Genomic DNA, 27,084 nt, shown 5'->3' on the forward strand with positions numbered 1-27,084 from the left:
AGGATAGCAAGCATTCAGGCTCTACGTGCCAAATTTCAACCACAACACTCCCTTCCAGCTCGAGTGTTCATGCAACTTATAGGGATGATGGCCTCTTGCATATTCATAGTACCTCATGCAAGACTCCAGATACGCCCTCTCCAAGAGTGCTTAGCGTGCCAATGGAACCAGGCCCAGGGTCAATTATCAGATCTGGTGTTGGTAGACGGTCGTGCCCATCGCTATCTGCAGTGGTGGACCACCAAAAACCTTTCCAAAGGGCGACCGTTCCTGGACACGGTTACTCAAATAGTACTGGCAGCGGACGCATCGCTCTCCGGCTGGGGAGCTCACCTACTACATCACACCATGCAGGGCAAGTGGACACCTCAACAAAAGTTACTCCACATCAACCATCTGGAGTTACTAGCCATATTCCTAGCCCTAAAGGCCTTTCAAGCACAGATATCAGGCAAGGCTGTCCTAGACCGCACGGACAACATGACAGCAATGTACTATATACAAAAACAAGGCGGCATACACTCTGCAGCTCTCAGCTAGCACCGAGCATATGGAGATGGGCCATACCCCCAAAAATCTTTCTCCTATCCCAACATGTCCCAGGAGTCCAAAATAATATGCCCGATCTGCTGAGCAGACAAACACAACAGATCCACGAGTGGGAACTCCATCCACAAGTTCTTCACCCGTACTTTCAAATGTGGTGGCATCCACAGATAGACCTCTTTGCCACCCACAAACGCCAAATGCCCAAGCTTTGCCGCCAGATATCCACACCCATTGTCCAAAGGCAATGCGATATGGATGAACTGGTCATGCAGACTTGCGTACGCTTTTCCGCCTCTCCCACTCATTCCATTAGTGGTGCGCAAACTACAACAACACTCCCTCACTCATCCTAGTAGCTCCAACGTGGGCCAGACAACCGTGGTACACCACACTGCTGGAACTATCTCTAGTACCACACCAAAAGTTACACCTCTCTTCACGCCTCTTAACCCAGAACCATGGAGAGATCAGACACCCGGACCCAGCTCAGCTCAACCTTGCGATCTGGCTCCTGAAATCCTAGAATTCGGTTACCTAAATCTTCCCCCCCGACTGTATGAACGTCATTAGAGAGGCTAGGCGACCTACTAATAGAGCTTGCTACGCAGCCAAGTGGAAACGTTTTGTGGTCTATTGTTCCAACAAAAACTTCAATCCCCTAGATGTGTCCATTCAACACATCATAGGCTACTTACTACACCTACAAAGATGCAACCTAGCCTACACGTCTATTAGACTGCACCTTGCAGCCATAGCAGCTTATCTACAAAACGGGCAACATCTATCACTCTTTAGAGTATCTGCCATAAAAGCCTTCATGGAAGGCCTCAAAAGAATAATTCCCCCCAGAGTGCCACCCTCACCTGTGTGGAACCTAAACATCGTTCTCACGAGACTAATGGGACCTCCCTTTGAACCTCTACACAAATGTGAACTTCAATTCCTAACATGGAAAACCGCTTTTCTTGTAGCCATCACTTCCCTCAGAAGGGTTAGTGAGATACGAGCACTCGCCATTCAAGAACCCTTTCTGCAAATGCACCAGAACAAGGTTGTTCTCCGCACTAATCCAAAATTCCTCCCTAAAGTCATTTCTCCCTTTCACTTAAACCAGTCTGTGGAACTACCCGTATTCTTCTCGCAGCCACAGACCATTGCAGAAAGAGCTCTCCACACATTAGATGTCAAACGAGCCTTACTCTACTACATCGAGAGAACGCAACCCTTTCATAAGACCAAACAACTGTTTGTCTCTTTCTCACCACCACACAAAGGCAACCCCATCTCCAAATCTGGGATAGCTAGGTGGATTGTTAAATGTTTTCAGATTTGCTACCACAAAACAAAATGAATGCTATCTGTTCCCCCCTAAAGCCCACTCTACACGTAAAATAGGGGCTTCCATGGCATTTTTAGGGAACATCCCCTTTGATATCATCTGCAAAGCAGCTGCATGGTCAACACCACACACTTTCACTAAACACTATTGTGTAGATGTGCAAACTAAGCAACAAGCTAGTGTGGGCCAGGCTACTCAAAACATTGTTTCAAACCACTGCAACAGATACGGGTGGTCGCCGCTAGGAGCGAGTACTGCTATATAATCTATGCCCAGTGTGTAATCTGCAGCTCGTATGCCTCGAACTGAATATGCTACTTGCCAGTATGCATCTGTTCTTGGCATGTGTAGCTGCAGATCTACACACGCCCACCCGCCTCCCCGGCTTCCTTTATCTGTTCCAGTTTCTTATTTGGATACAGCACACATGGGCATCTTCACTGCTTATTACTACACTCAATCATTTCCCTGCTGGCGAAAAACAATCTGAGGATGGAGATGGAGCCGAAGCCCATGCGCAATACGATCCAAAGGAGTCACCACATACCTCGTGACTTTCAAAGATTTTCCAAGAAGAAAAACTGCAAACATCCGGGCCCAACAACAGATGGCGATCTATGCACAGTTTGTAGATCTGCAGCTCTACATGCCAAGAAAATGCATACTGGTAAGTAGCATTTGCCTTCTCAGAATGAGATGCTTTAGTTAAATACTCTTGTAATATGCAGTTGATTTTTGTAGGTAATAGTTACAGGTTGTTGCAATAGGCAACACAATTTCAAACACAATACATTGAGCTCAATGGGGATTACTTTTCTAACTCCAGGCCTGGATCCTAGATTCAGTCCTGGGACAGTTCTTGGAAACAAGTGAGTAAATTCGGTTAAGTTACTGTTGTGATTAAACACTAATTTGCTATTTTAAAAGTTGACACTTAGAAACTTTTTCTGTTCAAATTACCAATGTTATCCTACGGAAGGAAATTCACTTAGCAGGTAAGTGGGGTTATTGTTACTTTTTCTAGGTCAGTGTTGGATCCTGGATCCAGCCCTAGTGTGCCACCTGTAAGCAGTTGAGAAACTGCGTTTAAGTTACACAGGCGATTTTTCAAGAATATTTAAAAGTTTTCAAAATCGACAGAAGAAATTTCATAGAAAAGCAGACAATGGTTTCCTATAGGAGAAAATTCAGTTACTTTTGTAATCCAGTGCTGGGCTCCTAGGTTCAGCACTGGGGCATCTATCTAAAACGGTTAAGTAATTACGTTTACACAGTTGGTACGATTTTTAAACAATATTTGTAGATTGCAAAAATCGACACTTAAAAGAAATTTCACAGAAAAACAGTCAATGGTTTCCTATGGGAGAAAATTGAGTTAGTGGTAAGTACGGTTGTAAGTACTCTTCAGGGTCAGTGCTGGGCACCAAGTTTCGGCACTGGGCTCTCTCCTAATAGCAGGTGAGTATTTCCGTTTTCGTTACTCGGTTGATTTTAGGTGAATATTTTAAAGTTTAGAAACTCCACACTTAGAAGAAATTTCAGAAGAACCCAGTCAATGTTACCCTATGGAAGAAAAGTGAGTTATCGGCTTTTAGGTAAGTACTTAACTGGCAGAGTTAAGGTTCTGGGCACAGACTCCAGGGTCAGGTAAGTACAGTTGTTACACCCTCAGCGGCACAGGGGCAGCCAGGTGCAGTGAGTTAGGCCCAATGTTATCCTATGGGAGGCAGGGGGGGCCTTGGTTGGTGGCTGCTGGCTAGCAGGCCACGCGGCTGTGGGAGCTGGGCTCCTGGTTACTTGCTCAGGGTAAATGGGGAAGTAGGTAGGAGCAGCAGTTACACTGCCAGGGCCACTCGGGCGGCTGGGTGCTTTTCGGGCGCTCAATGGATTTCAATGGGAAAGCTCCAGGATGAACAAAGGCTGCAAGCTCGGGGACAAAGATTCTTCAGGTGCCTCCACCACTTCAAGAGGTAAGTTGGGTAGTTGGAGGATAGGTAGGTACCCAGGAGTTGGGCACAGTGGGCCGCTGGGTGCAAGGGTGCCTTTTGGTGTTGGGAAATCTTACCCTCTGGTGATCGCGGTTGGGGGGTGTACCTGGTTCTGAGGCTGCAGGCGTCATCGGGAGCGTCAAGATGAGTCCTTGGGTGCCGGATTTGGGGTCACAGCCGCCGGGGGGACGTCCTCTGGGTCTTTGTCCACTACGGCACAGGCCAGGCTTGGGTGCAGTGTGTGCAGGGTTCGCGGTTCCGGGCAGATGCCAGGGGTTAGAAACTTGCTTTGAGCAGAGCCACTTCTCATGGGAGTCCCAGGTGCTCAGAGTCCCAAGGTAGCCGGATCCTCCGGGGTCGACAGGCTGGTAGGGCTGGGGCCAAAGCAGTTGGTGTTTTTTTTCTTAGCAGCTGCACGGCAGGTCTTCTTGCTTCTTGGCTAGTTTAGAATCTGGAATCTGAGGGGGGGGGGGGCGTTGTAGGTAAAGGGCAGGGACCCATTGTTCCATGCCTACAACCCACTGCCTTGGTATAGATCAGTCACCTCTCTAGCTGGGTGCCCTATGGCAGTGATGAGGGTACAGGTGCATGAGCCCTGTACTCGTACAGTGTCTGAGTCCATTCTTAGACATTGCAAGTGCAGTGCTGCCATTAAGAGTATATGGTGCTGGGAGTTTGTCATTACGAACTCCACAGTACCATTATGGTGGCACTGAAAACTGAGAAGTTTGGTATCAAACGTCTCGGCACATTAAACCCACACTGATGCCAGTGTGTGATTTGATAAACTGCACACAGAGGGCATCTCAGGTGCCCCCTGAAAAACGGCCAGCCTCTGGTGGGTTCCCTGACTGGTACACACCAGCCTGCCAACATGAGACATGTTTCTGGACCCCTAGGGTGGAAGCCTTCGCTCCCTGAGCCCAGAAACAAGGCCTTTCCTGGGCATAGGTGTTCCCACCTCCCCCGGCCATGTAGAGCCATCCGAGGCAGGGGAGCTTTGAAGGCCTGGCAGCCTTTGTAATGCGACCCTCCCCCCGAACCCCCCCCCCCCCCCATGCACCCCCCCTCCCCCAATACCCAGGCCCCCTTCCTGTCTCCCCTCCTTTTCAGGCAGGATAGATTAGCCAGCCCAGAAGGTGTGCCCACCTCTGCCAACCCCATCCCTTTAGGTGGGTGAGGTGAAGCCCACTCTTCAGGCCCTCCCCAATCAGGATCTGGGATAGTGCTCCCTCCCCCAGGTGGGGTGAGCACACCCAGGGTGTAGTCACCCTAAGGTCAGCCTGTTGGCTACTGACCTCGAGACCCCTAATACGCCCCCTAAATAGAGTATTTAGGGCGCAGCCCTGAACCAAGAACTCAGATTCCCGCAACCTAAGAAGTAAAAGGACGAAAGAATACGCCAAGCGGAGGAGACTGCTAGGGCACATTCCACTCTTAAGCCAAAGGCCACTATGGCTTTTTTAGGAAACGTTCCTATTGTTGACATTTGCAAAGCTGCACCATGGTCAACACAGCACACATTCACTAAACAATATTGTGTAGATGTGTCAGCAAGACGAGCCAAAGTGGGTCAAGCAGTACTTAAGACACTTTCAGACCGCTCCAACAGCTACAGGTTAGCCACTGCTTTGGGAGGATACCGCTATGTAATCTCTCCACAGCATGTGATCTACAGCTCACATGCCTCGAATGGAGAATGTTACTTACCCAGTAAGCATGTGTTCTTGGCATGTAGAGCTGTAGATTCACATGCGCCCACACACCTCCCCGGATACCCGTAGCTGCTGCAGCTCTATTTAATTTACATACATATGCATGGACATCTCTATTCTTTACTATCACTCCATTCTCACCCTCTGCGGCAAAACAATCTAACAATGGAGTCGATGCCCATGCGCACTATCACCGAAAGGAGGAGTCCCCTACCTCGTGACTGGAAAAGACTTCTAAGAAAAACAAGTGACAACATTGGAGCCCCCCCCACCAGATGGCGTCTATGCTGACGCATATGAATCAACAGCTCTACATGCCAAGAACAGATACATACTGGGTAAGTATCATTAACCTTCCTTTATAGAAGTACATGGACTGTTTTTCTTGGGAAAGTTTCTAAGTGTGGAGTTGGAAAATCTAAAGAAATTCTTTAAAATTGTACTAAATAACAAACGCTTTTACTCACCTGTTTACAGGAAATGTCCCTGTGCAGTATGCAGGTATACTGCACTGTTAGAAAAGTAATCTCAAAAGTAAATTACCTGTAATTTTACTAAAAATCCTATACAAAGTAAATGTACTGTATTCTGAAAAGCATTAACAGTACAGTAATCAAAGTAGACTTACAATTGCAAGCCAAACTGTTACAACTGCATTACTACTGTAAAGTATTTATTGCTTACCTGTGCCAGGCTTGCTTGGTTCTAGGAAATAAACTAAAAGAATATTTTTAAACAAAAACAATTGGCCTAGAGTTCAGTTCCATTTGCTGGCTGAGTGTGTGCAACAAATGCTTAACACTGTCCTCTGATACGGCCTTACTGCTCGACCAAGCTACCACTTTAGAGAGTGAGGTGCTATCTAACTTTAGCCTCTGCCTACCTCTGGGGTTCCACTGGACTCTGTGCTGACTGTACGTCACTTTGGTGTAGTATATACAGAGCCAGCTTCCTATAGTCAAGGATTGTTTTTCCTTTGTATTCGTGCACTTAATGAGTACCTGTGTTTCCCTGCTCCAAATCCTCTCCCACCAAAATCCATGTCCCGTTTTCTTCCCCCATGGCCCTATTGGGGGATACCTCCACCCCCCTGTCCGTTTAGAGGTCCATATGAGGCTGCTTTATTTTCTTTAATCTCTTTAATGCATATCTTCAAATGTTATTGCTCCAAGATTGGCGTCTGCCATTTTGGAACCGTAAATTAGAAGTTAAATTAAAGAGATAAACAAAAATGAGCAAAGCCAACAGGTCTCCCCTTTTGTACCCTTTGGGTTTGCCAGTGTTTTGAGGTGTTTGGGGGAAGTACGTGCGATAGAGAACATGGAGGGACGAGCATATGCTCCCAGGGGGGGTTGGAGGGTGGGGGGGGGGGGCACACATTCGATAAAGAGCAACACAGTTTGGAGATGCACATGAGATGGAGAGCAGTAGAGAAGGGAGGGGCCGCAGAGTGAAGCATCTGGGAGAGTAACTTCAGCAGCTTGGGGTGTTTTTATGTAGGAGATCACACAAGGCAGAGAGCAACATAGTGGAGAGCAGGGGAAGCGCACGAGAGAGCAACACATGGCACCAGGGCTTGAGGGTCTGTGATGGGGGAAACACTGGTGAGAGCACCTCAAGGAGCAGGTGAAGTACACGAAAGAGATAGCAGCTCATGCTTGGGAGTTCACTGGGGAGATTCATATCCCGGAGAGCGATGCACCGGAGCGCAGGGGTGAAAGTGCACATGGGAGAGAGGGACTGCAGTTGTGCTTGTTAAGCTTACCTGCCAGTAGCGTGCAGTGTGGGGAAGAGATGGAAAACGCACGGGGCACTTAAACCAAAAAGAGAGAGGAGCTCCTTGAATAGGAGCAGTGGAAAGATGCAAGTCAGCCAAGCAAAAATGATGAAAACATGACTATGCTTTAGTGGTGGGAGGGGGGACAAGCACGAGCTGAATTAGATGGAACAAAGAAAGGCATGCAAATAAGGCCACTAATGGTAAGCAGCGGGCTGGGCTGTAAGCCCATTGCGAGTTCACTATCTGTCTTTCGCAACCACTAAGTTTGTGTTGTCTAATAGGCCGGACCAAAAAATGACTCCTGTTCCATGAGGCATATGTACGCTGGGGTGGTGGCTCAGAAGCATGCAAGTCATCCGGCTGGAGCAGCTTGCTTTTACTGCTTCTGTTCCAAATTTGCAAACATGCAGTTTTTCTTTTTGACAATGTGTCCCCGCATTATCAAGGTCAAAAGGTCGGGTGACTCCATTGAACGGCATGCCCTATTGTCTTTGTCACTGCTTGTTTTAGAGCTGACTTTGATCTGGAAGTGCATGTTTGACAGAATAGTATTTCATTTACACTCAGTTATTCAATCCATTTAGGTACACCACCCTTCCTCCAGGCGGTTTCATCAGAAATAGTACCTTGTCCGTGGAAAAAAGAAACCGGTGTAAGAGTGGGTTTCTGTTGTAGTAACCCCTCCCCCCCCCCCCTTTTTTTTTGTCAGCCCCTGCTAAATGGTACCCAAGGCCTTGTGACCAGGGAAGGCCTCTAAGGGCTGCAGCACTCATTGTGCCACCCTTAGAGGTCCTATATCCTAACACACACGCACACTGCTCTTGCAGGCTGAGTGTCTGGGTAGGCATACATCAGCCACCCCTCTAGCTGGGTGCCCTATGCCAGTGGTGTGGGCACAGAGGCAGGAGCCCTGTGCCCCTACAGTACCCAGGTCCATTCCTGAGTCCTGTAAGTGCAGTGCTGCCATCTAAGAGTACATGGTGCTGGGAGCTTGTCAAACACGAACTCCACAGCACCATAATGGCAAACACTGAAGACTGAGGTTTGGTATCAAACTGCTCAACACATTAAACCCACACTGATGCCAGTGTGGGATTTAATGCACCAAACACCACAGAGGGTATCTTAGAGAGGCCCCCTGAAACCTAACCTACAATCCAGTCAGCAGCCACCAAACAAGGCCCCCTATCCCTCATAGGATAACATTGGGCCTAACTCTCTCTGCACCCGGCTGCCCTAGAGCCGCTGATGGTGAACCAACTGTACCTACCTGACCCTGGGAGACCCCTGAGTCTGTGCCCAAAACCTCAACTCTGCCAGTCGAGTACTTACCCTTAAGCCGCAAACTCTATTTTCCTCATAGGGTAACATTGACTGGCTTTTTCCTGAAATTTCTTGTAAGTGTGGACTTATCAAATCTTCACCAAAAATCAGCCGAGTGACAAACTAATTTACTCACCTGCTCTTAGGTGAGCTCCCAGTGCTGGATCTTGGTGCCCAACATACTGTACCTATAACCTGAATTTTCTCCCATAGGGAATCATTGACTATTTTCTCTGAAATATTTTCTAAGTGTCAACTTTTAAAATAGCTAAATATTAGTTAAAAATCATTACAGTACTTAAGTCGACTTTCATCACTTGATTCTGAGAACTGACCCAGGACTGAATCTAGGATCCAGTCCTGGAATTCCAAAAGTAATTTAAAAAGTAATCTGTTGCAAATAACTTGACTTTACCATTGAGCTCAATGTATTGTTGTTTAAAAATAGAGTTGCCTACTGCAACCACTTGTAACTGTTTACTAAAGTCTATTGCATATTGCAAAAGTATTTATATGAAACATCTACTGTTGAGAAAGTATATTTTAAATCCAAGTGTTTGTTCTAAAATAAAACAAGCATATATTTTTTATGTTCGAGGCATGTGGGCTGCTGAATTCATATCTGTGCATAGATCGCCGCCTAGTGATGGGTCCGGATGATTGCACATTGTTGTCCTGGAAGAGTCTTCGAAGTATCACGAGATGGGTGACTCCTCCCCTGGACCACAGTGCGCATGGGCATCCTCTCCATCCTTAGATTGTTTTTTTCCGCCATTGGGTTCGGATGTGCTTATCTTAGCTCAAGTTAGGAAATTTCAGTTTAAGGCCAAAAGGCCTTTAATTATCGTTGGTACTGTCCTCGTTCGGTATCGAATAGTTTCTTTAGTGCTTTAGCACCTTCTTCCAGCTTTTCGGATCCGCTTGGTCCGAACATCGAACTTCGATCGACGATGGAATCGGACTCCGTTCAAAAGGTGTCCTTTATGCCACACGAAATACCCACACATCGACGTCCACCCGGTATGCAACATATGTCTCTCACCGGATCACGATGAGTCAATGTATGGCCTGTGCCCGATTCCGCTCAAAGAAGACTTTCCGGAATCGACGGGCAGCGAGATTGGAGGCGCAGCAATCGGCGCCTGCCCCGGCCAACATCATTAGCACCGAGGACGCTGAGAGCGTGGAAGACGTAGACTCCAGTCCCGCTTCCAAACACGATTCCCGATCGGAAGACGACGATGAGGTGATCTTTCAGAGAGAAGTCATCGACTAGGTAGGAGACTACGATGAGGCCTTTGGGGCCGAGGAAGATAGCTCCAGCGAGGAGCTAGGCCAACCCGTCGATACGGTGGCCGACAAAATACGTCGTCATGAGGCTCAGGTCGAGGGATCTCCTTCGGGCCTTACCCGAGATCAATCTCACGGTTCTTCGGCCCCGCCTTCATGCCCGGCCTCGAACATTTCGCAAGAGCCATTATTGTCGAAGACGACTGGATTCCCTTCAGCGAAACCGAAACCATCCATCGCACCAGTTCCATCGAAAACGAAAGTGAAACTGGTTGTGATCGGCTCGAAGGCCTCGAAGCCCTCCACTCCTTCGATGCCGGAAAAGGTCATCGGCTCCGACCACGCAAAAAGGGATTTCGGTGCCGAGCTCATCGCAGCGGATACGGTTGCCGAGCCAAAGAAGAAGGCCCTCGGACCCCACAAGGCGCCTCGGCCTCTGGCACCGAAGACATCGGCCCCAACCACCAAAGTCAAGGTGGCCACCCCATCTACGTCGAGGTCTAAGACGGCGGCACCTGCCAAGTCATCGACTCCAACGAGCGTCGATGCCTCCCTTCGGATCGATGACCCCATGACTGCAAAGAAGTCGGGGGCCGCTTCGACGCCTACCTCCAAGGTGCCGACTGGTTCCAAAGAGCCATCTGCGTTCACCGTGCAACAGGTCTCGGCATCGTTGCAACGCATCGGAGAACGGGCAGCCCTCCACTCTACGTCGGGTCCCGACACGCACAAGGCTTCCAAAGCACCCTCGGCGCCGACCAACATCACGTTTGGGTTGCCGCCGCCCACGGCGCCGAAACTGTTCGAGATTCGGACACGTGTCCGCCAAACAGTCCCCATCCACTGGACAAACAGATCTCGAGCCTTCACAGCCACAATTTATCGACGCCAACACTGGTCGGTTGATGCTCCGCAAGCGGAAAATCACGCCAGAGAGGGGATTGGACTCCTATAAAATTCCTCTCAAACACAAATTGCCGGCAGGGTCAGAGCCAGTGCTTCATGAACACTTTCAACCCTTCCATCAGGATCCACCGTCCTTTTCGCCGACTCCTTCAGAGGCAGAAGCAGTAGAGGACTATGTAGGGGATGATACCACCTACCCTGGGGATATCGATCCTGATGATCACCTGCAAGACCCAGATCAGGCATGGGATGACCCCACAGACCAGGGTACCGCACCAGATACCCATGACACGCAGCTTTATAACATAAAGACATCTCCCACAGAGGACACTGCTGCCTTTAATGCCCTCATAGAACGGGCTGCTGCCAATCATGGAGTAGAACTCCATTCTGACACTGTCGAAGAAGACTTCTTGGTGGACACTTTCACCTCTTCCGAAAGAACGGTCAAGACTCTGCCCATGTTAAAAGGGGTTCTCAAACTTGCAAAAGACATGTTTAAGGAAACAACCAGGGCACGGGTGCTAAACCCCAGGATTGAAAAAAAGTACAAGCCTGCACCCGGAGACCCTATGTACATTAGGGGTCAGTTACCTTTGGACTCCATGGTGGTTGCTAACGCTCGCAAGAGAGCCCACTCACAAACAGGTGATGCTCCTCCCCCAGACAAGGAGTCCAAAGTGCTGGAGATATCAGGCAAACGGATTGCAGCGCAAGCAGCGAACATCTGGCGCATTGCCAACACACAGGCACTCCTGGCCCGTTATGATAGGTCCCACTACGACACACTCGAATCACTACTCCAACATTTGCCAGATGAATATAAAGAGGCAGCGGAGATCCTCATTAGAGAGGGACAACTCCTTACCAATGCATCCATCAAGTGCGCACTGGATGCAGCCGACACAGCGGCGAGGCCAATCAACACAAGCGTCCTGTTGAGACGGCATGCATGGTTGAGGATCTCAGGCTTCAAGCCAGAGATTCAGAACAATATCCTAAATCAACCGGTCAACCCAGACTATTTATTTGGCCCTGAAGTTGACACTACCCTCAAATTAAAAAAGACACACCCTGCGAAATCAATGGGGGCTCTGCAGACGCAGCAGTTTCGTAGTGGCTCCTTTTGTCGCCCCGGGAATAGAGGAGCAGCTAGAGGCCAGGGGTCACAGCAGCAGTACACTAAAGGGGGCACACAAAGTACCTATGATAAAACCAACAGAGGCGTATATCGTGGCTCCAGCACCAAGGGCAGAGGACGTGGTTACAGCAACACCAGGTCCTCCCCCAAAAACAAACAGTGACGCCCTCTCCCTGCCCCCCGACCACGTAACACCTGTCGGGGGGAGACTCCAACAGTTCCTGTCAGCGTGGAAAACCATCACCACAGACAGGTGGGTTAGGGACATTATCCAGCACGGTTACTGTCTCGAATTAACGTCCACTCCACCCAACATACCGCCAAAGCACCGTCCTATGTCCGTAGAGCACTTGGCATTATTGCAGCAGGAAGTGCTAAGTATGCTGCAAAAAGGTGCAATAGAGGTCGTGCCCGTCAACCAGCAGGGGACAGGGGTGTACTCTCTGTACTTCTTAATCCCAAAAAAGGACGGGTCGCTCAGACCTATACTAGACCTGAGACCCCTCAACCAATACATTCTCTCAGAGCATTTCCATATGCTCACCCTACAGCAGGTTCTCCCGCTACTCAGTGAGGGAGACTTCCTAGCCACACTGGACCTAAAAGATGCGTATTTCCACATACCCATACACCCTTCACACAGGAAATATCTCAGGTTCACTATTCAAGGCCATCACTATCAGTTCAAAGTTCTCCCTTTCGGAGTAACAACAGCACCCAGGGTCTTTACCAAGTGCCTAGCAACAGTGGCGGCACATCTACGGAGACAACACATTCACGTCTTCCCTTACCTGGACGACTGGCTTGTTCAGGCAAAGTCAGCCCAGCAATGTGCCAGCCACATGTCCCTCACCATTCACCTTCTTCACAGTCTGAGATTATCACTAAATTACCCAAAATCACATCTCCAACCCGCACACGTACGACAGTACCTGGGCGCGACCATAAACACTCTGGCAGCCACAGCTCAGCCAACTTTAGTGAGGATCAACAGCATGCAACTGCTGATCTCAAAGTTCAAACCTCAACACTCCCTTCCTGCGCGAGTGTTCATGCAGTTGATAGGCATGATGGCCTCCTGCATTTTCATAATCCCGCACGCGAGACTACATATGCGCCCGCTTCAGGAGTGCTTGGCACGTCAGTAGAATCAGGCTCAAGGACAGTTGAAAGACCTAGTGTTGGTGAGCGGTCGGGCATACAACTCTCTGCATTGGTGGAATCCACAAAACCTTTGCAAGGGCCAACCGTTCCAAGAGCCTGTTCCACAAATAATACTGACGGCGGACGCGTCTCTCCAGGGATGGGGAGCTCATGTGCTCAATTACACGGTGCAGGGACTATGGACGACACAGCAACAGAAGATGCACATCAACGTTCTGGAACTGATGGCAATCTTCCTAGCCATGAAGGCATTCAAAGTACACTTGTGCAACAAAGTCGTGTTGATCCGGACGGACAACATGACTGCCATGTACTACATACAGAAGCAGGGAGGAACACACTCTCCACAGTTGTCTCATCTGGCTCAGAGCATGTGGAAGTGGGCCATTCAGAGGAACATATTCCTCATGGCGGAACACCTCCCCGGCAAGGACAACCAGATGGCGGATTTGCTCAGCAAACACAGCCACCAGATGCATGAGTGGGAGCTACATCCGTCAGTTCTCCAACCGTACTTCCAACAGTGGGGTCATCCAGAGATAGACCTATTCGCCACAAACAAACGCAAAATGCCAAAACTTTGCCGCCAGGTTCCCACATCCACAGTCACAGGGCAATGCGATATGGATGAACTGGTCCGGCAGATTTGCGTACGCTTTTCCCCCAGCGCCATTAATACCTCTAGTGGCACGCAAACTGTGACAACACTCACTGACACTCATCCTAGTTGCTCCCACATGGGCGCGCCAACCATGGTACACCACCTTTCTAGAACTTTCCGTGGTGCTGCATCAAAGGCTGCGAATCAAACCCTTACTTTTAACGCAGAACCATGGCTAGATTCAGCACCCAGATCCGCAACAGCTGAACCTGGCAATCTGGCTCCTGAAGTCTTAGAGTTTGGCTACCTCAACCTGCCACCTGACTGTATGGATATCATCAAGGAGGCCAGGAGACACACTACCAGAGCTTGCTATGCGGCTAAATGGAAAAGGTTTGTCATTTACTGCAACAACAATGACATTAACCCGCTGGACGCATCCACTCAAAACATCATCTGTTACCTCCTACACCTATACCGATGCAATCTGGCATACAACTCAATACGTATCCATTTAACCGCGATAGCAGCCTATCTCCAAAACAGGCAGCACCTCTCTTTATTCAGAGTGCCTGCCATCAAAGCATTCTTGGAGGGACTCAAACGAGTAATTCCCCCAAGACACCCACCGGCACCGGTGTGGAACCTCAATTTGGTCCTCACCAGATTAATGGGTCCACCCTTTGAACCTCTCCATTCATGCGAGATTCAATTCCTCACCTGGAAAGTAGCTTTCTTAGTGGCAAACACTTCATTAAGAAGAGTTAGTGAACTCCAGGCACTAACCATTCAAGAGCCATTCATACAGGTTCACGCAAACAGGGTTGTACTACGTACCAACCCCAAATTCATGCCCAAAGTGATATCGCAGTTCCACATGAATCAAACTATTGAATAGCCTGTTTTCTTTCAAAATCCCAAAAATGTCGCAGAGAGAATGCTCCATACACTAGATGTAAAGAGGGCCCTCGTGTACTATATAGACAGAACTTAGGACTGTAGGAAAACAAAACAACTTTTCGTTGCCTTTTCTCCACAACACAAGGGCAACACCATTTCCAAAGCAGGGATAGCCAGATGGATCGTTAAATGTATTCAAATTTGCTATCAAAAGGCTAAACGCACATTAACGATTCCCCCACGAGCCCACTCAACACGTAAGTTAGGGGCGTCCATGGCTTTCCTGGGAAACATTCCTTTACAGGAAATATGTAGAGCAGCCACATGGTCCACTATACATACATTTACCAAACACTACTGTGTAGATGTACACTCAAAACAGCAGGCAGCTGTAGGACAGGCTGTTCTCAAAACTCTTTCAGACCGCTGCAGCTGGCACTGGTGGCCGCCGCTAATAGGAGGTACTGCTATGTATTCTATGCACAGATATGAATTCAGCAGCCCACATGCCTCGAACTGAATATGCTACTTACCAGTATGCATCTGTTCTTGGCATGTAGGGCTGCTGACATTCATATCGCCCACCCTCCTCCCGGCGCCTGTAGCGGCTGCAGCACTCAGAATTAATGTATAGCATGGTCATCACTTACTGTATCTACTCCATCACTGCCACAATGGCGAAAAACAATTTCAGGATGGAGAGGATGCCCATGCGCACTGTGGTCCAGGGGAGGAGTCCCCTATCTCGTGATACTTCGAAGACTCTTACAGGACAGCAATGTGCAATCATCCAGACCCAACACTAGGCGGCGATCTATGCACAGATATGAATGTCAGCAGACCTACATGCCAAGAACAGATGCATACTGGTAAGTAGCATATTCAATATAAACCATTGGCCTAGAGTTCAGTTATTGAGTGTGTGAAACCATTTGCTGACTGAGTGTGTACAACAAATGTTTTACACTGTCCTCTGATACTGCCTCACTGCTCGACCAAGCTACCACTTTAGAGAGTAAGGTTATATCTAACTTTAACCTCTGTCAACCCCTGGGGGACTGTGGACTCTGTACACCAGTGCTTTCCAAAGTGTGTGGCGCGACACGGTAGTGTGTCGCCTCCCACCTGTGGGTGTGTCGCGCGCCGATGACGTCTGCATCCAGATTTGGGTGAATGCTTTTGCATTCGGATTCAGTGATGCATGCAGTTCGGCGTAGGCTAGGCGGAGGAAAAGCGAGAAGCGTCATGCGAGCGTGAGCCCTTGTTCCCTTTCCGGCGGTGACCTCTGCTCCCCAGGTTAATGTCCATAATTTTCTGTTTAGGCCCCCAGGATGAAATAAAACCCCTTTTCAGATGCGCGAGCGCGTGGCCTTCTCCCTTTGCCACGGTGACCTCTGCTCCCCACGTAAATGCTTCAAATTGTCAAACTCTGTTTAGGCCCCAAGATGAATTAAAACCAGTGGTCGAAGTCCCCTACTTTTCTTTTTTTAGAAATGTGTCCGGGACGGCAGAAATAGCGAAAGCTTATAGGTAACTTTCGGCCATTCATGGCCGTGAGGGGACGGGCGGTGTGGGCATAGAAGGAAAAGGACTCTCTCTCTCTCTCACTTCCTTTTTGTCCGCTTCCACTCTGCAGCTGGCAGCTTCCCCCATCTCTCTCACGTCTTCCCCTTATTCTTATTGCCTCTCTTTCCCCTTATTGCCTCTCCTTCTGTGCGTGTCCTTCTCTGTTGCTGAAAATCCGACTTTTACTCTCTCTTTCCTTTATTTGTTTCCCTGTGAAATGGATCCAAAAAAAGAAAGGAGCCCTTTTGCAGCAAATGTCTGTAATGTTTTGATGGCGCTCCTCATAAAGAATATAGTAGTTCTTTATTTGTAGGCTGAAGATAAACTGCGGGCATCAAGGGCCCAGGAGCACGAAGACCTGTAGAGTTCAAACAGACACAACAGAGTTCCGAACTAGAACTGGCTGGCTGCAAGTGCCGGGGTTGAAGCCAGAGGTCCCGCAGTATTTGTTGAACTGGTCGTTCGACGGGGAACACATCTTTTGGCTGCAAGTAAATTAAATGCTGGGAAGGCACAGCAAAGGCTATGGGCGTTCTTCAATCAGCACCTCAAATTGTTTTTTCAGAGGGAACACTACAGGGCAAACAGCAAAAACGAATCTTCAGACACCTGCACCTTTTCAAAGACAGTAGGAGCAATGTCAATAGCAGTCACCCCGGGGGCACTCTTGAGGAGTGTTCCATAACAACAAAAATGGGGGTAGGGGCAAAGGAGGTGCCAGTAAAGGTGCCTTTCCCACCAAACAATGACTCTTGCTTCACCCCAATCATTTAACACCTGGAAGGCCCCAGTACTTCCAATCTGCATGGCGATAGATCACAAACACCCTGGTACTGCACTTAGTTTGGCAGGGCTATTGCCTATTACTACCCCCCCAACGCAAGTACATTCTCAGTGGGGAACATCTTCACCTGCTGCAAGAGGTTCCAACAGTCCTTCATAAGTGCGCAATCGAACCATTACCAAGCTGACAGTAGGGCAGGAGTCTATTACCTATACTTCCTCATCCACAAGAAAGATAGCACACTTGGATCTCTTCTAGATCTGAAGCCTCTCAACATATACATCCTCTCAGAATACTTTCATATTATAACACTGCAGAATGTCATACCTTTCCTCCGGCAAGATGACCACATGGTGGGTGTAGATCTCATGCATCTCACGAACACGCCTACTTTCACATAACAATCCATGCAGCCCATCGGTGGTACCTGAGATTTGCTGTAAGTGCCCAGCATTATCAGTTCAGGGTGCTACCTTTCAATGTCACCTCCATCCCAAGTTTCTTCACCATGTGGCTGGCGGTTGTCGCCGCACAGATAAGGAGGGGGCATCCACTTCTTTCCTTTACTTGATGGTAAGCTGCCAAAGAGTGTAAATCTCAACCAGTCCCTGCAGCACACTCAAGAGACCATTTTGCTTCTCCACAATCGAGGATTCACCATAAATGCAGTCAAGTCTCATTTGCAACCGCTCCATATAAAGCCTTTTGCAGGAGCAATTTTCAATGCACAAACAGCAAAGTGTTGTGTAGTTCCTAACAACCCATAGGACTTTCGCATTGTTCGGGCAACTTCAACTAAGGGCGTGGTATCAAGGCTGATTCCACACAACTTCGCCGGATATGTTGGCCTATAGACCAGCTAGCTCATAGTGCCACCGTAAGCCCCCCCCCCGCCCCCCCCCAACCTACCAGGGAGCAAATGGTTTCTAGCAACCACTGAACATGACATCCTTTTGACAAATCTCCTCAAAGCATTTTAAAAGAGTGCTACTTTTTAACTAGGGTGCGAATGGAAAGTTTTGGCCGATTTATGAAGCGGGGGCCTAGGAAAGCGGCAGAGGAGTCCCAAAATGTGTTTTTCCCATTCATTTTTCCATGGGAAGTTTAGACACGGGTATTCACTTCTTTGGGTCATATCTGTGTGTGTATGTGAGAGAGTGTGTGCTCGAGTCTGGAAATGTCACATATTTGTATGCACATTTATGCCTAGCAAACAATAACAGACCTGGGGCTGACCAGGCTTCTCCAAATTTCAGAAGATACTTTACCATTAGTGTGGATCATGTAGTCACAGACGCAAGCTGCCTCAGTTTGGCTTCTCTAATTCTAATCTAGACATTCATTTTTAAAGCTGCGCACTTGAAAAACCATGTTCAAATAACCTGTGTTACATGCTTACCATCCTATGACTGCTCTGTTACTTGTGCACTAAAGTGAGCCTTACTATATGCTGGATTGAGATGTTTGTGTATATAACTGTAAAACTAGAGTTGGTCAGTTAGCCATCAAGGTAGTGTTGCGCTCTGGTTGTTTGTACGTTCCGAAAGTCACGTTTCAAGCAAGCTGTGTTTTTTTTGCTGTTAAGTAAATGCTTTGTTTATATTTCTAACTTTCAAAATTGGTTGAGATTCCAGCTCTGTGTTTACTGCTTACTCTTCCAGTGTAAATTCATTGTCATATAGCTGGGTCTGAGCTGAGGTGGCACAGTGAGCTAAAGAATGATTATGGATTAAACCCAGTTCTGTGACTGGGGGTCAGTGTCTGCAAAGTTTCAGCGTTCCGTTCATCATCTTCTTGTGTTTGCTTCGTTGTTTTCTAGTCCAATCTTAAGTCTTTTGATATTATTGACTAGATCAGAACTAGATTATTGAAAGATAACACAGCTCGGGCAACCGTTTGATTTCCTAACCATTTTTGAGGTTTCAGAAATGTGGTTCTCCAACTTAATTAGAATTTCCCATGGGCAATGTTGGCGTGGCTCTTCCACCTTCAATGTCATGTTTTTTCTTTTAAAAATCAGTTCAGTTCAGTTTAAAAATCAATGAATGGTTTTCGTGAGATATGTTGTGTCCCCATACATTTTGATATAGTTACAATTTATATGGCATGTAAGTATTTGTCCTTATGTCTTATATCCGGTTAATTTTACCTCAAAGTACTGAATGGAAAAACATATCACTTGTCTTAATTTCTGTTGCCTTTTGGCACGCTGCAATGAGGAAAGCAGTCCCACCTGAGTTCAATGCGCAGAGACCGGCTGATAGGTTGAATGATAGTTTTACCACTCAAAATTCCCCCTTCCTGAACGGATTTTTGTATAACTCATATTCAGCAAGGCAACAGGTGGACTTTGTGCATGGTTGAAAGGGTTGGCAGTGCGTGCACCCCCCCCCCCCCCTCCCTTTTTGTGCCGTAAATCACTGGGGCATGTGTCAATGTGTGCATGATTATATTCTTGTTTCAGGCCCAAACCTAACCTTCCTTACAACCAGTTTTGCCAGTCACTGTCTTTGTTAGAACAGATTCACAATTGCTTTATTAACCTTCCTGCTTTCTCAAATTTGCTTGGAAATGCACCATTTGGCCACTAATTTGTCAATTTTCTCGGGGGGAGCCCCCCTGAGGTGGTTTGGGCTCGTTCGCTGCACTCGCTCGCGTTACCGTGTCCCTAGTTGAAGATTCTCTAAAAGGTGTGTCACCCACATGAAAAGTTTGGAAAGCTGTGCTGTACACCCTGTACCTATTAAGGAACAGTATATACAGAGCCACTTTCTCACAACCGGTAGTACAAGAACTAGCTGGGTGATGTCTTGTGATTAGTAATGCTTCCATCTGGCTACTAGAATCTGTGACTGCTCTATGTGAGTAAATAGCTCTATGACCACGTGGTGTGGATTTGGTGTGCAACCAGGGTGGGAGGTGCAGTGTGATCTTAGAGTTCTCTGAATTAGGACTTCAATTTATTTTGTTTAAACTTTCAGGGATCCCCTCTGAAGGTGCTGTGGAAAGCGTGAAGAAAACTGAAGTGGCTGCAGTCCATGACAAAAGTGTTCCTCCAAAACCAGAGGAAGACGTGGATCTGAAGGTGACCACTCAGATTAAGGGGATTTGAATAATTGACTCGCTATTTTTGTACTGTCTGCTTGCATCGACTTAGATGACGTCCAGCTATCCAGGTTGTTAATGTTTGCTGCATGGGACTAGCCTACCAAATGATAGTTGGTAGGAAAAAATTTGGAACAATGACTCCACCAACATGTTTTTTTGTGTAGTTTTTACAAGAAGCATTTTACAATGTTCATCACAGAACAGGCGTGCAGGAAGCTGGCTCTATATATGATTCCACTAAGTGGTTGTAGTAAGCTGGGGTTCCTGTTGCACTAACCCCCCCATCCACCCCCCCCCCCCCCCCCACACACTCTTTAAAAAAACCTTTATTAACAAGATTGCATAGACGATTTACATTTTTGCACCGAGACAAAGCACCACATACATGAGCACAATGGAAAATAAGGAGGTAGACCAATAGCACCGAACATCAGATAGCGATAACATGGCAGATGTTATATAGGCACAACAGGGCAGTGAACCTCATTTGATAGGAGGCGCACAGGCTACGGGAGAGGGCCCAACTGAGGAGGAGTAGAGACTGGGGAGGCTGTGAACTAAACCTACACCGGCGGGTGGAGTGCCGGCGGGGAGCATGGAAAAGGTAGCCGGGCTTTGGGAGGTGCGAGCCAGGAGGTAGGTAACTAAGGGTCCCCAGATATCGAGTGGGTGAGATCTAGCTGGCATGAGGTCCCAGAATTCAGACAATAGGGTCTGGCAGCGCGATGCATCATTGAGCGAACTTAGGTGAAGGTAGTGTCAGGCTGAACTGGCAAGGAGGTCATCTCTGAAATGGCAGTACAGACCTCACGCCAGAAAGTGGAGACCTTGGGGCATAACCAGGCGACTATTGATGCACTTTGAATTTATGTGCCCTGGGTCCCTGCCAATCAGTTTCCCAGGGCCTGTCTTTACCAAAACTGTACCTTTGTACCCCCAATTCACGCACTCTGGCCACATGTCAGTCCCTTGTAAAAGGTGTAGGTGTAGGAAGGTGGAATCTGACTGCATGGTTACCCCCACTTTTTAACTGGTGTTTTGCTGGTTTTTGTCTGACTGGGATTCTGCTAATCAGGACCCCAGTCTATCTGCTTTCTCCCTAAATTGATTGCATGTACATTAGGTACACTCCAGATTGGATCCTGGGGTACCCTATAAGCCCCTAGTATATGGTATACTATGTACCCAGAGCATAGGTACCCCAGAAGTCTCTCAGGGGCTGCAGCATGTATTATGCCACCCCTGGGAGACCATTCAAAATTACACCACAGGTCTGCTACAGCAGTCTGTGTAAGGTGGTGCATGCACCCCTTACTGTGGTATAGGTTACCTATATCTCTCCATATCACTGCACATGTAAACCGATTAGTCACCCCTATGGCAGGCCTTATCAATCCTGATGGCAGGGTGCTGGGTTTTGTGAGAGGGTGCTCCTGCATGAGCAGAGCCCCTCTGCAGCCTTCGGAACCTCTATTCTGGGGTGGTTTGTGATGCAGCCAACCATATACTCATAAGTGCATTATGACCTCGCAGTAAATGCTAACTGTAAAACGGCTGCATGGAAACATGTCGTGTTTGGTGTCAAACACCTTGGAATCATACATCCACACCAGTAACTGGTGTGGGAGGTATAATTCCCCCCTCCTAGAGGGAGAAATACGACCACACCGGTACACCTGGTACCAGCTTTCTCGACCCTGACATCAGAAGATGGATGCTGCCAGCCACAGACACGAGTCTGCCCTCCTGCTGCTAAACGAAACTCCGGCAGGGGAAGGTTGGACAATAGGTTTCCTGTGACAGGGAGGTGTGACCACCTCCCGGACAGGCTTTAGTGTATTGGGGCTGGGTGGGTGCACTCTGAGTGCTTTGTCTGCACTGGGGGCACATTTGGTGTGTCTATGCATAGTCTAGCTCAAACCGGTCGCAGGAGCCATTTGCTCCTGCTCTGGCGTGAAACTGGACAAAGGACATGGGTGTAGCCACCCCTCTGTCCTGACCCTCCCATAGGTGGGTCCCCAGAGTTTGTCCCACACCTTCCTTGGGTATAAAGTAGGAAACCTGACTACAGGACTTTAGATTTTACCTGGACTAAACTCTGCAAGCAGAAACGAAGTACATCGATGGTCTACACTTTGCTGGACGACAGAAGAATCTCCCTTGGAGTAAAGGAGTTACTCCCCTGCAGCAGCAGGCACCTAAACGCATCTGACCAGTTTCATCTATGCAGCTCCTGAAGGACTCCGCAGATTTCTGCAATACAGGAGGAGGGATCCTGAGCGTCCCTGAGGTTGATCTGACCTCCCAGCAATCCTGAGACCAGTATCCCTCGTGGGGACCGTGCATCCCGAACCCCTGGGCACCGTGTACATTTGCAGCAGCATATGCTTTTTGGCGACCTCTGAGGCTGTGCTTTGGGCTACTTGTAGTCCTGAACCCGAGCAGTGTTTCCACTGAAGATTTTCAGCCTACACTCCACGCCATTGAAATCAACAAGCGTTTCCGACACCACTTGACCTCTATGCTCTCGGTTCCTCTGGGATAGGTAACACGGGTACCTCGGTACTCTCAAGGGTGCTAGCCTTACTACCTTTTATGTTCCAAAGGGTTTGCTTGAAGTCCTCTCCGAAGTGTCCTTATCTTGAAAATTTCAACTGCGACTTTCCCATAGAGTTGTAGGGAGCTCGCTTCTGTGTGCTCACACTGCCCCCGTCCTCCATGGGTCCCCTGTGTCACTACCATGGGTGGTTCCTTGGGGTCCCAGTGATTCTACGTGCTCTAGGCACGGTCTAGTCAAGTCGTAGGTTGTTATACCACTTTCTTAGTATATGGTTCGGTCTCCCCCTGGAGCCCGTTATGTATTGTGCTATTTACTGTCGTTCTAGTGCTTTAATATTGTGTGCCTTGTTCTCTAATCTCATAAAGAGGTTAGTAGAGATGGTTTATTAATAAATACATATATTTTATATATTCCTTGTGTGGTTCTCCTTTCATTTGGTTACTCAGGAGGTTATAATCTTGTAAGCCAAGCTGCTATACATTCCTTCGAGACTTAGCCTGAAGGGAGCTCTCCATAGCTACCACTAGGCTAGCTTTCAATAAAGGTTGTCTTTAACCTAATCATCAATAAGGGTCGTTTGGACTGGTACAAGGTGCCCACTAGAACTAGTGGACAGCTTATACCAGGCAAACTTCTCACAAAAGGTACTAAGGGCACTGTGACCAGGGAAGGACTCTGAGGCCTGCAGCAAATATTGTGCGCCCCTTTGAGCTCCTGTGCCTTTTCTCACTCACTCACTCCTCCCCCCCCCCCCCCCCCCCCCAACACACACCTTTGCAGGCTGCGTGTTTAGGTGCAGACCAAAGTGGAGTCGACAAGGCACATACGCCAGTGTGCCATCCCTAAGACCCACTGCCCTGTCCCTCTAGCTGGGTGCACTATACCAGTGTTGAGGGTACAAGTGCGTGAGCCCTGTACCCCTACAGTGTCTAGACCAATTCCTAGACATTGAAAGTGCCATAAAGAGTATATAGTGCTGGGTGTCTGTCATTACGAACTCCACAGCATCATAATGGCTTTACTGAAAACTGGGATGTTTGGTATCAAACTTCTCAGCTCATTAAGCCCACACTGATGCCAGTGTGGGATTTACTGAAAAATGCACACACAGGGCATCTTAGAGATGCCACCTGAAAAACGACCAGTCTCTGGTGGGTTCCCTGACTGGTACACACCAGCCTGCCACCACGAGAAATGTTTCTGGACCCATGTATATTTTAGACAAATGGTAGAGCTCTGTGACAGTTGCACTATGAAGCCAGACCTAAAGAATGAGCTCACTTCTAGGAGTTATCGCAGATTAATTACCTGAAATGGTGCATGTGGGGAGGATTGGCTTCATGACCTGGGAAGTGGTGTTTTTCTACTGTAGCAGGGGCTGTATGTTATTGAATGTAGTGTTAAGCTGTGTTCAGAACTGCTCTCTGATTAGTATGTGCCTTGTTTCTTTTCTGCCAGTTTCAGATTGGTGAGCTTGCCAATATTCTCACAAGTAAACTAGAGTTCCTGGGTATAAATCGGCAGTCTGTGTCCAACTTCCACGTGCTGCTGTTCCAAACTGAGGTGAGATGTACTGCATGGTTTGTATTGCCAGTAGTGTCGCAATGACATTTGCGTAATCTGCTATTCGTAGCACAAGGGTTTTACATCCTGTTTGTCCTGCCCCTCTTTATCCTCGTGTTTTTTGGGTTTTTTTCCCCCTCTGTCTCCATTTGAGTCTTTCTCCCGATAGGTGTATGATTTTTCAAGTTCTGTAGTAGAATGTAGTTACAACATTACTTTTTTTTTTTTTTTTGGACCAAACAAGGAGTGTTCCTCAATGTTTTAACTATTCCCCAGCCTTGTTTCCTTTGATTTCATCTCCTGGTTCCCCATTGAGAGACTTGTGTATACCCTGTGTGGGCGGCTAGACCAGGTCCTGCGGCCAGAACCCTGCCAGACCCCACTTTTTCATAATTTTATATTTGGTTCACCAGAAGCACGCTGGGTGGTGGGCCACAGCTTAACGGATCACACTGACCCTTTTCGGTTAGTAGCTGAGGTGGATTAACTTTTTTTGGGGGGAAAGTTTTGTGAAGATTCGTCAAACTGTGCCAAAGTAATTAGATAAAACACTCTTCCTATGGCTAGTGACCGAAGTGTAAGTACACAGTGGCACCCAGGGCTTCTGCCTGAGTAAAGCCATATACAAGTGCTGTACATTTGAAGAAGAGTTGATAGGTAGGCCATTCTCTACAAGCATACAGTGCAGGCCTTCCAGACAGCAGGATAAGCGACTCTTATTCTGCCGTAAGTGCCAATTAAATGCACTTCTTGACAGCCTTGCACGTAGGAGGTAGTCTAGTTGTAGGAGATCGAAGCAGCACATCTTTCTTTGGCATGCAATCTGTAATATCTGGATTGTGGGGGGTATGGAGGTGTTTCTACACTGTTCAGCGTGCAGCAAACCTTTCAGCACACCAGGTGGACCCTTGCAGAGCACTGGAAGGGTGGGTGAATGCATTCCCTCGCCAAAGCTTGCTGCGCATACAACTCCAAAGTAAACCTTTTGTACTGGCTGCTTCCACCATGAACCCATTGAGTCAGACTCGTGACCAGAAAAACTCTTACAAACCTTTATAATCGGGGCTGAGATTAGTCGGAACCAAAAACAAGTGGTATTCAAGGAACCTGGTATCAGGAACATGGGGTCTATAGGTCCATGTTCATGAGACTTGCACCAGAAGGGGGCTCCTGTTCCAGTGGAGTAGATTTCACTAAAATGAAGATGGCTGAGGACTGATCCTGAGTGTTCAGAGAAACCAGTACAAGCAACATGCATTGGCCCTTCAGGTCCAGGTCAAAAGAGAACCGAACACAGATGAACTAAGCACACCGTATGCAGCCAGCCATGTACACCAGTTGTGTTGCTTATTCAAAGGGCTGTGTTGGTGTCTAATAAATGACCTCTCCCAATCCTCCAAACGCTCACAAACTGCGTTCTGCTCATGGAAATGCTGAGATGCATTTTATTTTGAGCCTTCGTGCGCTCAATTGATTTCAATGGGAAATCACCGGTTTTAAAAGACTGCAAGCTCGGGGACGAAGATTCTTTAGGTGCCACCACCACTTCGAGAGGTAAGTTGGGTAGTTGGAGGGTAGGTAGGTACCCCGGGATTGGGCACAGGGGGGCGGCGGGTGCAGGGGTGCCTTTTGGTGTCTGGGAAATCTTAACCTCTGTTGATCACGATTGGGGGGGGGGCACCTGGTTCTGAGGCTGCAGGCTTCTTCAGGAGTGTCTAGGGAGGTCCTTGGGTGCCGGACTCGGGGTCACAGTCCCCGTGGGGTCGTCCTCGTGGTCTTTGTTCACTCTGGCGCAGGCCAGGCTTGGCGGGTGCAGAGTGTGAAGGGTTCGCGTTTCCGGTCTGCTGCCAGGGATTAGAAGTAGATTTTGAGTAGAGCCTCTACTCATGGGAGTCCCAGTGGCTTAGAGTCAAAAGGTAGCCAGGTCCTCCGGGGTTTGTGAGGTTCCTGGCCACAAGAGATGCCGGGTTGGAGCAGGAGCAGGTTTGAGGGTCACCAGGCCGGTAGGACTGGGGCCAAAGCAGTTGGTGTCTTCCTCTTCTTAGCAGCTGCAGGGTGTGAGAAAGTGACTCTGTATATACTGTTCCTTAATAGGTACAGGGTGTACAGAGTCCACAGTCCCCCAGGGTTTGGCAGAGGCTAAAGTTAGATATAACCTTACTCTCTAAAGTGGTAGCTTGGTCGAGCAGTAAGGCAGTACCAGAGGACAGTGTAAAGCACTTGTTGTACACACTCAGTCAGCAAATGGTCTCACACACTCAATAACTGAACTCTAGGCCAATGGTTTATATATATAAAATATATGCTTGTTTTATTTTTAGAGCCACAAAGGGAATAAAAATATACTTTCTCAGAATGAGAGGTTGAATATAAATATTTTTGCAATAAGCAATGGATTTTTGTAAATAGTCACAGTTGGTTGCAATAAACAATCCTATTTCCTAAACATAACAATGCATTGAGCTCAATGGTAAATTCAGGTTATTTGTAATCAATTACTTTTCAGATTACTTTTGGAATTCCAGGTCTGGCTCCTAGAACCAGCCCTGGGACATTATTCAGAATCAAGTGGTGAAAGTCGACTTAATTACTGTACTGATTTTTAAATAATACTTAGCTATTTCAAAAGTTGACACTTAGAAAATATTTCAAAGAAAACATTCAATGGATCTCTATGGCAAGAATTTCAAGTTGCAGGTAGAGTACTTTATCGTTACTTTTGTAATCCAGGTCTGGGTACCTAGACTCAGCACTGGGGTCTTTATCAGAAACAGGTAAGTAATTACGTTTGCAGAAATTGTACGATT

At 47.9% G+C, this 27,084-nt stretch overlaps 1 protein-coding gene across 4 annotated transcripts in view; it reads left to right on the forward strand.

Annotated features, from left to right (window-relative positions):
* The window catches only part of FNBP4 (formin binding protein 4), a 298,745-nt gene that overhangs the window by 69,365 nt on the left and 202,296 nt on the right, over positions 1–27,084 (forward strand). For 3 of the 4 annotated variants that reach the window (XM_085646515.1, XM_085646516.1, XM_085646518.1), the window contains 2 exons: positions 20,028–20,131; positions 24,173–24,277. In XM_085646515.1, coding sequence (XP_085502641.1) covers positions 20,028–20,131; positions 24,173–24,277 — 209 coding nt within the window. The remainder of the gene's footprint in view (positions 1–20,027; positions 20,132–24,172; positions 24,278–27,084) is intronic. The other variant, XM_085646517.1, reaches the window with a different exon arrangement.

Source organism: Triturus cristatus, chromosome 3_1 (assembly GCF_964204655.1).
Source record: "Triturus cristatus chromosome 3_1, aTriCri1.1, whole genome shotgun sequence".
In the NCBI taxonomy this organism is placed as follows: domain Eukaryota; kingdom Metazoa; phylum Chordata; class Amphibia; order Caudata; family Salamandridae; genus Triturus; species Triturus cristatus.